This window comes from Rhinopithecus roxellana, chromosome 12 (genome assembly GCF_007565055.1).
Source record: "Rhinopithecus roxellana isolate Shanxi Qingling chromosome 12, ASM756505v1, whole genome shotgun sequence".
NCBI lineage: Eukaryota > Metazoa > Chordata > Mammalia > Primates > Cercopithecidae > Rhinopithecus > Rhinopithecus roxellana.
Genome location: NC_044560.1, coordinates 43,510,509 through 43,522,904, shown reverse-complemented (window position 1 = coordinate 43,522,904; position 12,396 = coordinate 43,510,509). Strand labels below are relative to the sequence as shown.

The window sequence follows — 12,396 nt, the reverse complement described above, 5'->3', positions numbered from 1 at the left end:
GTGCTGGGATTACAGGCATGAGCCACTGTGCCCAGCCTCTTTTTCTTTATTGTTTTCCCAGTGTTTGTATAAAAGCTAGTGCAGTGGTTGTCAGTGAGGGGCTGTTTCATGCCCTCCTCCTGGGACATTTGGTAATGTCTGGAGACATTTTTAATTGTCACGATAGTCGGGGGAATTGTTACTTACCTTTAGTGTGTAGAGGCCAGGGTGTTGCCAAACATGCTACAATGTACAAAAGAGCTCCTCAAAACAAAGAACTTTCCTGCCCAAAATGTCAGTAGTGCCAAGGTAGAGAAACCCTGATATAGGGAATATATTGGATGTGAGTTGAAGATAGTGAGACTGGTGAAGTATGCATCTATGGACCCACCAAGTCTTTATCAATTTCTTAGTCGATTAAAAACATATTACTTAAAAACCAAAGGAAGGGAGTTGTCATAAAGTCACAGAGTAATTCCTGGGGCCCAGGGGCAGTGGAGCCAGCCCATATGCACCTGGTACCCCAGAAGTGATTACCTCCTGGAAGCCCCCTCTCCAGTGCCCCAAAGTTCTTGTTTCCCTTCCTGTGCGTTTGCTGTGCCCTTCACTCTCTCTGAAGACCAGCTTTATTGTCTTCTCTGTGTACATGGCTTCCTCAAAGGTCCTGAGTTTCTATGCCACTGCTTGAAGCAACCAGTTCTCAATGATCATCTGTCTCTGAATCCCAATTTCCAGGAGGAAAGAATCCAATTACACATATAGGTATTATTTGTGTGCCTCTCATCCAGAGCTTTAGACAGACTGGGGCATGTGAGGAACCTGTGTCATGTTGAGATGGATGGCAAAGCCCTACTCAAAGATGAAAAAGGAGGAAAACTGGCCCTCAAGTCGCTCTTTTACCAGCTGTAGAAAGAAGGGTCTATATAATTAAAAGTGTGAAATAGACAGTACAGGCGAAAAGTAAGTGAGTTGATGAAGCCTTCTTGAATGGGCACATTAGTGCTGGCTTTGCAGTGCAGGCAAGATTTCTTGGTGGAGAGGGAGATGGGGGAGGACATTCCAAACTAGAAGCTTGGAAGAACTTTGCATGTTTGAGTAACAGTGAGCAATTGAGTACCTGCATATGCCAGTACTTCATTCATTCATTTAGACAGGAAATATTTACTGAGGACCTAGTAAGGAGGAGGATATACTTATGGATAAAGAAACAAAATAGTTAAACTGCTTCCCCAAGGTCATAGAGAATATGAATATGAACCATGTCTATCATGTTTCAAACTCTTAATTGTTTTTTCTAGAGTTTCCTCCATTTATACTTTTTCTGCTTGATTCTACAAGGTCAAAAGTGACTTAGAGCAAGGTTGGCAGGTCATGCTTTTTTTTTTTTCCCCGTTTTAAATATAGAACTTTTGAAATTGTGCATTGTCCTTACATCCTAAAGTGAGAATAGGCCATAATTTCCATAACTATAAGATGATTTATGTGTGGGTGTATGTTTGTTTTAGGGGAATTGTTTGGTCAGGTGATTTCTACCATCCATTCTAACTCAACATTTCGTGTCTGGGTAATGTTGGCAACCAGTTTGATTTAATTTATTACAGAATTATTTATAATAGAAAAAACTTAAAACTGCCTAAAATGTCCCAAAATAGAGGATTGGTTTAGAAAATTATGATATGCCTATATAGTATTACCAAATAGAATATTAAGATATGCCTATGTAGTATTACCAAATAGAAAACTAAGATATACCTATATAGTATCCAACTCAAAAAAGTTTTTTTTTTTTTTTTTTTTTTTTTTTTTTTTTTTATAGTAGAGATGGTATCTCACCATGTTACCCAGTCTGGTTTTGAACTCCTGGGCACAAGCAATTCTCCCACCTCAGCCTCCCAAAGTGTTGGGATTACAGGCGTGAGCCACCATGCCCAGCTCAAGAAATTTTTAATATGATGGGAAGATCTTCAAAATATAAAATGAGTATAAACAAGAAATAGTCTTTATACATTGAATTAAACTACATAAACATGTACACACATATATTTGTATTTACATAGGAAAATTATTGTAAAAATATATATTAGTCTAAAAATGAAGGAACTATCAAAATATTACAAAACAATATTTGGGTAGTAGATATCAGTAATTAACACATTTTAAATGCATTTTGCTAAAATTTCAGTGATGAATTTATATTTCATAACTACAATTTTATGTAACTATGTTCTTTATCTGCATCTACTTTTGTTAGTGAAATGTTTATTGAAATAATTATAGATTCACATTCAGCTGTGAGAAATAGTACAGAGAGATACCTGTAAATTTTGCCCATTTCTCCCAGTGCTATATTTTGCAAAACTTTAGTGTAATATCACAGCCAGAATATTCACATTGATTCATTCCACCTCAGATTCCTCTGGTTTCTTGTATTTGTTTGCATGTGCACTCATGTATGTATGTTAAGTTCTATACTATTTTCTCAACTGTGTGGGTTCCTGAATCACAGTCAAGGTACCAAACAATTCCAACACCATAAGGAACCTCCATGTTGCCATCCACACCTGCCACTATAAAAATACAAAAAAATTAACTGGGCATAGTGGTGGGCACCTGTGGTCCCAGCTACTTGGGAGGCTGAGGCAGGAGAATGGCATGAACCCAGGAGGTGGAGCTTGCAGTGAACTAAGATCGTGCCACTGCACTCCAGCCTGGGCGACAAGGCGAGACTCTGTCTCAAAAAAGAAAAAAAAAAAAGGACTTGACCCCAAAGGGTAAGACATTTATTTTATTTTGCTTTTGCATCTGAGGCCATAATGGTGGAACCTTAGCATTGGGAAGGACTTAGCAGTCTTCTTGGTTCCTCAGAATGTAGGAATTTTAGAGGAGGAGTGGGAGACATTTTATGATTCTCTACCCTCCTCCACCACATCATCAGCTTGAGCTGTCTCCCCATCCTTTGCCCCCAAACACCTTGGTAGTGCAGGTCTCAAGTTAGGTATCATGTCCACTGAAAACCCTTGCCTGACCTTCTAAGTCTGGGTCGGGTACTTCTTCTTTGTGTCCTGATTATGTTCTGTATTTTCCTCTTTGTGGCACTTTTCTCATTTTATAATTGCTCATAGATAATAAATAAATAGTGAATGGGTAGGTGGAGGTCTGAATGCGAGTCCTTTCCCAATGTCTGATGATCCTGCAATGGCCGCTTCTCCTTCCTTTCCCACCTTGTGAGTGGCTTTTGGTCCTGCCTGTACTTCAACCACAGCATTTATGTGGCAAGCCCTTGTTTATGTTGATTGTGCCCAATTCCAGCCTTCTACCTTCTAATGCTTCCACCAGGATGACTAACTTCATTTTCTGATCTCATCACATTTTTCTTTTCTTTTTTTTTTAAAACAAGCAAATTTTATTAAAGGAAAATTTTGCATGGTTTACTTTTCACCAGTCTGTTCTGGCATGCTTCTAATGATGTCAGAGTCACCTGGATCAATGATAGCCAGTGTGCACACTCTGTAGTATTTTCCGCATGCTGTGCCCAGTTCAATATTATTTCCACTGTAGTGATGGACACCAGTTTTAGCCAACATTGCATAGTACTCTATTTCAGATTTCCTCAAAGCTGGGCAGTTGTTAGCAAGAATGACCAATTTCGCTTTGCCTTGTCTGATCATCTTCAGAGTCTGCTTGTACCCCAGGACGTACTTCCCACTTTTCATAACGAGTTGGAGCCTAGAGTTGATCGACTCCAGCGACTTTTTCGTCTTCTTTGCGGCCACCATCTTCCTGCCTCAGGTGCGGGACGGCCCCCAAGCAAGACCAGCCGCTAAGATGGCCGGGGAGGGAGAAAAGCACATTTTTCTTTTCCTCCATTTATACAGGCAATAAGATGATTAAGATGACTACTTTAAGTAGCTACGAGCCTATATTGTGCTATGTGCTTGATATATATTATAATAGCTTCAGCTCTGTTCAAAAGAGGAAATGGCTACAGCTGACCCGGAGACCATCTGGGGATAAAATGGGGATAGTAAAACATAACTTGAAGTATATTTTATTGAAATATTTATATTTATTTGGGAGGCTGAGGTAGGAGAATTGCTTGAACCCTAGAGGCAGAGGTTGTGGTCAGCCAAGACTGCACCTCTGCACTCCAGCTTGGGCAACAGAGCAAGACTCTGTCTAAAAAATAAAAAATTCTATATTTATTATATTTAATAAAATATTAAAAATATTTCTATACATATTTTAATAGAATATACTTCAAGTTATGTTTTGCTATCCTCATTTAAAAACTGAGGAAACCAAGGCTCAAAAAAGGTTAATAAGTTGTTCAGGATTATATAGCCAGATTAGTGGCAGAAATAGATTCAAATCCAAAACTGTCTGTTACAAAGTTCACCTTTTTTGCTCTGTCTGCAGGAAGGAACTGCATCTCTAGGGAGCTGTTCTGATTCTTCCAAGACTTAGAACGTCCACTAGGGACCTGTATCCAAGTCTAGTTCCTGATTGAACCCTTCTAGTTAGGTAGCTCTGGACTTTGGAAGGCAGCCATTCTATTCCTGGACAAGAAACATTGCTTGTCCAGCCATTCTATTGCTGGACAAGAAACATTGCTTGTCCAGCCATTCTATTGCTGGACAAGAAACATTGCTTGGATGTTTATTGATGTTCAGTGGAAATCTGCCCTTCACTCTTTCAGTTCTGTATCTAGGTGGTTTGTAGTTCTGTCCCTTGGTGCCACATAAATTCTTTTGAATTTATAGGTCCCTCATGCTGTACCTAAAGGGGATTTTTCTGGGTTTACCTATTTATTTTACAGATGAAGAAACTTGAGTCCAAAGAGAGAAGCCCTGTTTAACTTACTGCCCTTGAGTTACCTGAAACCTAATCTTGCCTTTCTGGCTTACCTTTCTCTTTCTAGCTCTTCCAGTCTTTCCTCATGAGATGGGTTTTCTTTATTTTTCATTACCCTAGTCATTCTCCTTATGGACACTCTCCAGCTGGCCTGTGTGCCTCCTGTTTTTGAAGCTGACCTCAATAGTCCAAAATTTGGGTTGATTGCATGGAGTTCAACAGAGGATGTTTAATTCTGCAAACAATGATGACATGTCACTATGTACCAGGGATGTGTTGCAATCCTCTACCATATTCTGCCTTCCTTTTTCCTTGTGCACATTGTCTATAATATTTATGAGGCTAGAAGTTTGGTTGTATATGTCACAAAGGCCATCATAACAGTGGCTTAAGCAGATGAAAGCCTATTTCTTGCTCACATAAAAATCTGATCTGGAATGGATGCTGTATAAAGTAGCTAGGGTGCCAAGCTGCTTCTATCATGCTGCTTTTTGATCCTTAGGATATTACTCTCTTCCTCGTCATCTAAGATGGCCAACCAACTATTCATTTTCTAGCCAATGTGAAGGCCAGGGAAGGACTTACCTTTTCTCTCTAAGAAACAGCCTGTAAGTTGCAGTCTCACTTCCACTCTCATCCCATTGGTCAGAACTTAATCACGTGGTCGTACCTGGCTGAAGGGAAGCCTGGGAAATGTAGTCTTTTATTCTGGTAGTCCAAGTAACCAGCTAAAAGTATTCTTAAGAACAACAAGGAGGGGAGAATGGATTTTGGTTGGCAAATAGCAGTCTCTACCATACCCCTTCTTCTGTTTCAGCTCCAGGAAAACAAGTCCTGGTTGGTTCTCTATAGCCATTGGCTTCCCAGGTTTATGAAGTTCCATTTCTAGGGAAGGTGGCAAAGCAGGATCTCCCAGAAATTCTCAGGATTCTGTGAAAGACTGAAAATCAGAATCTTTGGTGTGGAGGTCACAATGATAAAAATACCTGTCATTTATTTGGGGCTTACTATTTGTTTGCTAGGCATATGTTAACATGCATTCTCTTATTTAATTTTCAGATGAATCCTAGGGGGCAGTTATGATTATTAATTCCCAATTTACAAACCAAGTTTTCCAAAGAGATGAAATAACTTCCCGAGGTTGTACAGCGATTATAGGGTGAAGCTGCCACCTATTTATCTTAGTGCACTGGAGCCTGAGGTCATTGCCCACTCACTTTGATGCCAGACAGACCAGAGTTGCTCATTAACACCTCATAAAGCCCTCTCATGTTCCTCATAATAACCAGACATTTCTAATTATAACTTGAGCAGCAAGTGTTGTTTAAGATAGGTTGTGAGCCCCAAGTTGAAGGGATGGCTTTTATACTGTGTTTGCTGAGTATGAGCTCAGGTCTGACAAAATATTGGGTGACCAAATTGGCAAAGACTGTTGTCCCTGTATTTCATTTTGCTGTCAGCAGTGCTCTTGGTTTATTTTCTTTTCCATGAGGAAGCTGAGGCACAGAGATATCACAGGATTTATTACACATAGTAATGTTGGGATTTGCTCCACATTGGTCTGATGCCAATATTAATTCTGCTGCTGCCCCATGTTCATTAATCTGGGGCGGGGGGAGCCTGGACTTCTATTTCCTCATGTCCTGGAGTCTCTCAACATGTCCTGGGACCTGGTTCCAGGCCTGAGTTTGCCAGCTTTGCTGTGTCTGGTTAGAGATGACAGGTTAGAGATCACAGGCTTTTCTGGACTCTGTTTTGCTTGTAGCTTTGCTTTTTAAATTTTGTTTTGTTTTTATTTTCTCCTATAAATATGGCAGATGGATTATGAATACAAATGTTAACATTGGGGCACTCAATGAGGAAAGGATGTCTCTGTGGTTAACTCTCTTTTCCAACTCCGAATCAGGATATGTAGACCACAGGAAGGGGCAATGGAAACCTTGATATTTAAGAATAACAAATGTTCAGTGAATTGGGTGGTGGGGCACCTTTCTGGAAGATGAGAAAGAATAAATTATGCAAAGAACCAGGTAGGGGTTCTTAGCAGGAAGATAGCAAAAGCAAATGCCTTAAGTGCAGAAATGAAAAAGAGGCAAGAAATAAACAAATATCGTGTTTGAGCCTTACATATTTTGGAATTTATTGGTTACGGAAGGAGAGACAGAAGCTCACTATCAGCAATGACTCCCCTCCCCTGAATCAACGGCAATTTTTGGACAGACCTTAATAATGCTAGGAGTAAGTGCCTCATGCTTGTCAAATCTACTTTGCTTAGGTATGTTTGGAAAAATTATCAATGTCCTTGGTGAAGTGTTACTCTCTTTTGCTTCGTTAAACTCACCTTAGGAAGTGGTTAAATTGACAGCGTTTTGTTCGTTTGTTTGTTTGTTTTTCAGAATTCTCTTCATGTCTCCCAGAGGCTTTGAACATAAGATACAGTGCTGCTTTTGATATTAGCAGTGGTTTATAAAAATATTTAAGTCACTCTTTCCTCTTAACATCCATACAAATACTTAGAGGGCTAGAAATTAGAAGATTATATCAGAATTTCAAACCTGGGATTTATAGAAAATTGGAGGGTGCTCAAAGGATGTTCTATTGGCAGAAGAGTTGAGTTGCTCTGAGAACAATGGCAGATTCTTTTATTTACAGTGGTTACAGACTCACAGATGTGCTCACACTGGCCACAATCCATCCATCACTAGCAGATTTGAACATTGTTCCAGTTTGGGCATTTGGGTTCTCAATCTAATGTTAATTCACCTGCTCATATTAAGAATTTTAACATACCAAGAAGTGTTTTTTTAAAAAAACAAACAAAAACAACACTCTCCCCCAAATTAATAGTGGGAATTGAATAGTACATTTTGGCCTTATCACTCATCTGAGCTCAGTAGAGATCTTTGGATATGCTTCCAACAACAGTAAAAATAACAGCTTGGTGAAATAAATGGACTCATAGGTGGAGAACCAAAGTTCTGAGAGGAGTTTTATCTTCTGATTGCATTGCTCTTTGGCGTTGACCATGAATAAAAACCATCACTGCTTTATTTTTACTTTATAAAGTACTTCTATGGATATCATTTTACTTCAGCTTTACAACTGCCTTATAAACTGGGTATAATTGTCTTCATTTTACAGCTGAGGAGTCTGAGGCTCAGAGTGGTTAAGTGACTTGCCCAAGGTCACAGCATAGCACGCAGGTGACAGAATCAGGATTCCAACCCATATGTTATTATATAAATTGTCGTAACTCCTGAAAACATAGTAGCTTTAAAACTTTGAAAAGCATCAGTGCCATCTTTAGAACAATGACTTAGGATTTTTTTTCCTCCATGGATACTGCTTTAAATGTTTGAGGAAATAACTGCAAATTTCGTTTCTTCCTAACCCCAATAATGCTCTCTACAATGTCCCTCCGCCCAGAATTTCTTGTGACTATTTGATTTTTTTTTCCTGAAGCTTCAGTCTTTAATATTGCCTTCTGTTCAATTATATCACGTCAAAGGCAGAGCCTGGAGAATCATTATTAAGGATTTGTATGTTGTTTGCATGACTTTTTAAAGTAAAAAGGATAGATATGAATAGAAATAAATAAAATTATTTTGCAAAGTAACCATAAGGCATCAGCCATGTCTGTATATAATTTATTCACTATAAAAAGTTCTATTGAAGATATATTTTGACTTAGATAACATAATTGAGAAAAAGATGGGCAAATTTATTGTTAGGTTAATATAACTATCCCTTCTTTGGAGAGGGTGATAACAAAACTGTCAAAAGAAAAAGATGCCCAGATGAGATTATACTTGGAAAATTTTGTAGGCAGATACACAAACTGCAAGTATAACATGTAAGCATGTTTGACAGGAGAAGTAGGAGAACATGGGTTACAAAATCCTTAAGCTTGACAGCCTCTGGCAAGGTGGTAAATAATGTGAGGTCTTTTAAAATGGCTTTCTTGAGATAAAGCACAGAATGTAATGCATGCAACTTTCAGAATTGTTGCTGGAGACAGCAAAAATACTCTTGAGACAGTGCAGGCTACCGAGGAAAATACGTGCAGTGATCCAGAGGAAAGTGAGAGCATGGGCTATTGGGAGAACTGCAAAGAGTTTCCCTGGGACTGGGGCAAAGATCGGTGAAGGAGGAATGCAGGAGGTGAGAATGGGAAGGAAAGCAGTTTCCAGGTCATTCAAGGCTTTGTAAACCATGTAACCCTGTGGCCCTAAAAGTTTCTATGAACGGGAGTGATAAGATAAAATTTGTATTTTAACAACATGCCTCATCCCTCTGGAGAGGATTGGAGGGATCCAAAGCTGTTAGGAGGCTAGAGATGGAAATGGCCTGAACCGAGTAAGATACTAAGTAAAGAGTAGTTGGTGTGTAGAAAGGTGGATTGGATTTGGGTTTTGCCTATAGGAACAGTGGGAGGAAACAAGGTAATTCTCAGATTTCTTTGTATCTACCCATTCTTACTCCATAACCTCCCATGCTGTAAAATGATGGTAGTGGTAACAATGACTATGAAATTTGAAGGCCTATTATATTATAGGCGTGAAACTTCTCATCACCTACAAGATAAAATTCAAGTCTTAAAGAGGCATACAAGCATTCCATAATACGCTTCTTGCCTATCCTACCACCCTTTGTTAAACGCCCTGTGCAGTATTGCTGACCAATTTATAGTTCAGAATCTGAGGTCAGAATTAACAATATGTATTGAGCCAGATAAATCAACTATGTCTGTCCTTTTTTTTTCTTTAGACAGAGTCTCATTCTGTCACCAAGCTGGAGTGCAATGGCACGTACATTATAGGGCTGTAAAGCATTTAGGATAATGCCTGGTACATAGTAGGGACTCAAATCTTAGATGATTTTAGGTACGATTTGTTATTTTTAGTAGCGGAATATTAGAATACAACTACTACCACTACGTACAAAGCCCTGTGCTTGGCACTGTGTATGGAGTCTTCTTTGACTCACCCCATCTTGTCTTCTAGGAGTTTGTAGGCAATGTGCATATGCTTAAACATTTCAAGAAGGGAAACTGGGGAGTGGTTAGTCAAGAGGCAGTCACTTGAGATTAGTGCCAAATGCAGGGAAAGAGGAAAGAAGGCACTTGCAGGTGGCCAGCTTGTTAGATAATAGTCCCTCACCCCTGGGCTTCTGGGGCAAAAATGAAAAACGGAAGCCATGGTGGAGATTTGAATGCTTCTGTTCTACCAATGCTGCCATTAGTGGCAGCCAAACACTTAAACTCCATGTCCAGTTTGGTGGGACTCCTAACAGACCTTGCCTTGTAGTATTAATAAATCACACAAATCACAATTTAACACTCACATTGTATAGACTCTGTGAGTCATGGAGTCACCCAGAGTTCATGGGACCTTGGAGAGCAGCAAATTCCACCTCCACATTTTATAGAAAGAGACTTTGTCCAGAGAAGGAAAGCCATATACTTAAGGGCACACTGGTATTTGGAACTTGAACTTTGTTCAGGTTAACATTATGGGTCAGATCATGCAGATTCCCAAATGCCTGGACCCTTGCCTGGGAGGGAGTAGACTCTCAATATGCAAGGGTGCTGAGAGGAAGGATGATGGCTCCACTGTTGTGCTGTCCTCATTGTATTTGGTGAGTCCAGGCTCCTGCTCTTCTCAGAAGAACAGCAGTGGTAGCTGCTGGAGGAAGAGTTGGCCTCCCTCAGGATGTAGCCATTTCTGCTTCCTGATTTATATTGGGCAAGATCTTCTTTGGGCCCTTCCGTAGCTACAGCCATCTACGTGCTATTGGTGATTGCCCTGAGACCTCTACTCTCTGTCAAAAAGAGGTAAGGAAGAATGTGATAGTGAAAGGGCATGAGATTTAGAGCCACACAGATCTGGTTTGTGTTCTGACCCCAGTGTTTCTTAGAGATGTGACCTTTATCCAGTCATTTAACTTCACTAAGCCTCAGTTTTCTCCTCCATAAAATGGGCATAATAATATCCACCTCAGCAGGTTGTTGTAATGATTAAGTGTGATGATCTATATCAAGCATTTGGCAGATAAAAAGTGTCCAGTGAATGGTAGCTCCTCTGCCTCTCTCCCCGACCCTACCTGACCTTCATTTAGGGCTGTCTCTCCTCTGTCACACAGTGTGGCATAGGGCTGTGGCTGTGTTATTACACTTTCTATGTATCAGAAGCTACTGAGAGATGTTGAAAGATGTAGACTTTAGGCTCTACTCTCAGAGATTCTGATTTGAAAGAAATCTGAAAATCTGCATTTTTTAAAACAGGCACCCCAGGCTATTTTGATGCGTAGCCTGGTACCTAGGCTGATACTTAACCTTGGGAACCTTTTGCACCACTTTGCCAGAACTCTTAGCTTGGGCAGGTTATGCAACCTCTCTAAGCCTCATTTCTGCACCCATTAACTGGGACTGATAGCCTTTTTATTAAGGTCCTTTTCAGGGTGAAATGAAACAGTGTGTGTGAAGCATCTTGCATGAACCTAGCACACAGTGGGAGCCTGGTGAAGACTGGATTCCCCCAGAACAACGGTGTTTGCTCGTATAGTTACGCTATACAGAAATGGGCTTGTTCCAGGGTTTGAGTGAAGACTGATACCAGACACCAGAGGGCTGCATTGCCCTCTTCCAATCTATAAGCTAGCCGTGGTCCTAGTTCCTTCTTTGGAAACCAAACCCTTTCAATGTATCATTCTTACCATTCTATGGATTTTACAGAGGGCATATTGTTCATGATGGAAAGCCACCTGCTTGCCTGTCACCTGCATTTTTTGGAGACCCTTTTTATGGTCCTCCTGTGAGCTCTGATTGTGTTACCTGGGATCTAAAAGGCAGCAGAGGAGACCAGATGCTGCTAATGACTTATCAGCTCTTTTGGCCATAGTCTTCTCAAAGAAAAAAGGATGTGACCCTGGGTTTGTCAGCACTGATGTACTTTCACACCGCAAAGGGACTTGACAATGGGCAGGTTTCCAAGTCTGTAGAGTGGTCCTTTGGGGAAAATGGAAAGCATATTTACAGTTTGGTTCTCCGGGCTCATGCTCTTTCCCCACCTTCTGTGCTCTACTGCCACTGCCCCTGGAATGCTGGTGCATGTGGCTGTTGAACATGAGAGTCAAAGACAGCAGCTATTGACCCTAAAGGCTGTGTGTGCCTGTGGGGTGGGTGGGATTGGGCAGCAAGGAGAGGCTGAATTAGGAAAGAGCATCTTGAGACACTGTCATCATCCCTTTGTGAGGGACCACGATCATAACTGGACTGCAGTTTTCCACTCCTGCCTGTTCAAGCCTTAGAAACTAGTTTTCATTAATTTCTTTGCTACGCAGTGAATGCGTAGCAGTTTTCCACTCCCGGCTGTCTGTTCTTGAAAATAACCTTAGATTAATGCAGAGCAGACATCAGGCCAAGGTCTGGCTTTTTTGTTCTCCAGCAGTGCTTTTGGGTTTGACTGTTTCCTTTTATTTTTTAAGCTTTTAACAAATATAATAGGAGGCAGCAAAATGTTGTCAGTGGAACACAGGCTTTGGAGTAAGACAGATGTAGGGAAGAGC

At 40.4% G+C, this 12,396-nt stretch overlaps 2 protein-coding genes across 5 annotated transcripts in view; one reads left to right on the top strand and one right to left on the bottom strand.

The window, feature by feature from the left end:
* The window catches only part of DNAJC6 (DnaJ heat shock protein family (Hsp40) member C6), a 160,007-nt gene that overhangs the window by 71,313 nt on the left and 76,298 nt on the right, over window positions 1-12,396 (top strand). The gene's annotated exons all lie outside the window — the stretch shown is intronic.
* On the bottom strand, window positions 3,359-3,836 carry LOC104668079 (60S ribosomal protein L30). The gene has a single exon (XM_010370718.2). The coding sequence runs from the start codon at window positions 3,753-3,755 to the stop codon at window positions 3,408-3,410; it is 348 nt and encodes a 115-aa protein (XP_010369020.2). The 5' UTR covers window positions 3,756-3,836; the 3' UTR covers window positions 3,359-3,407.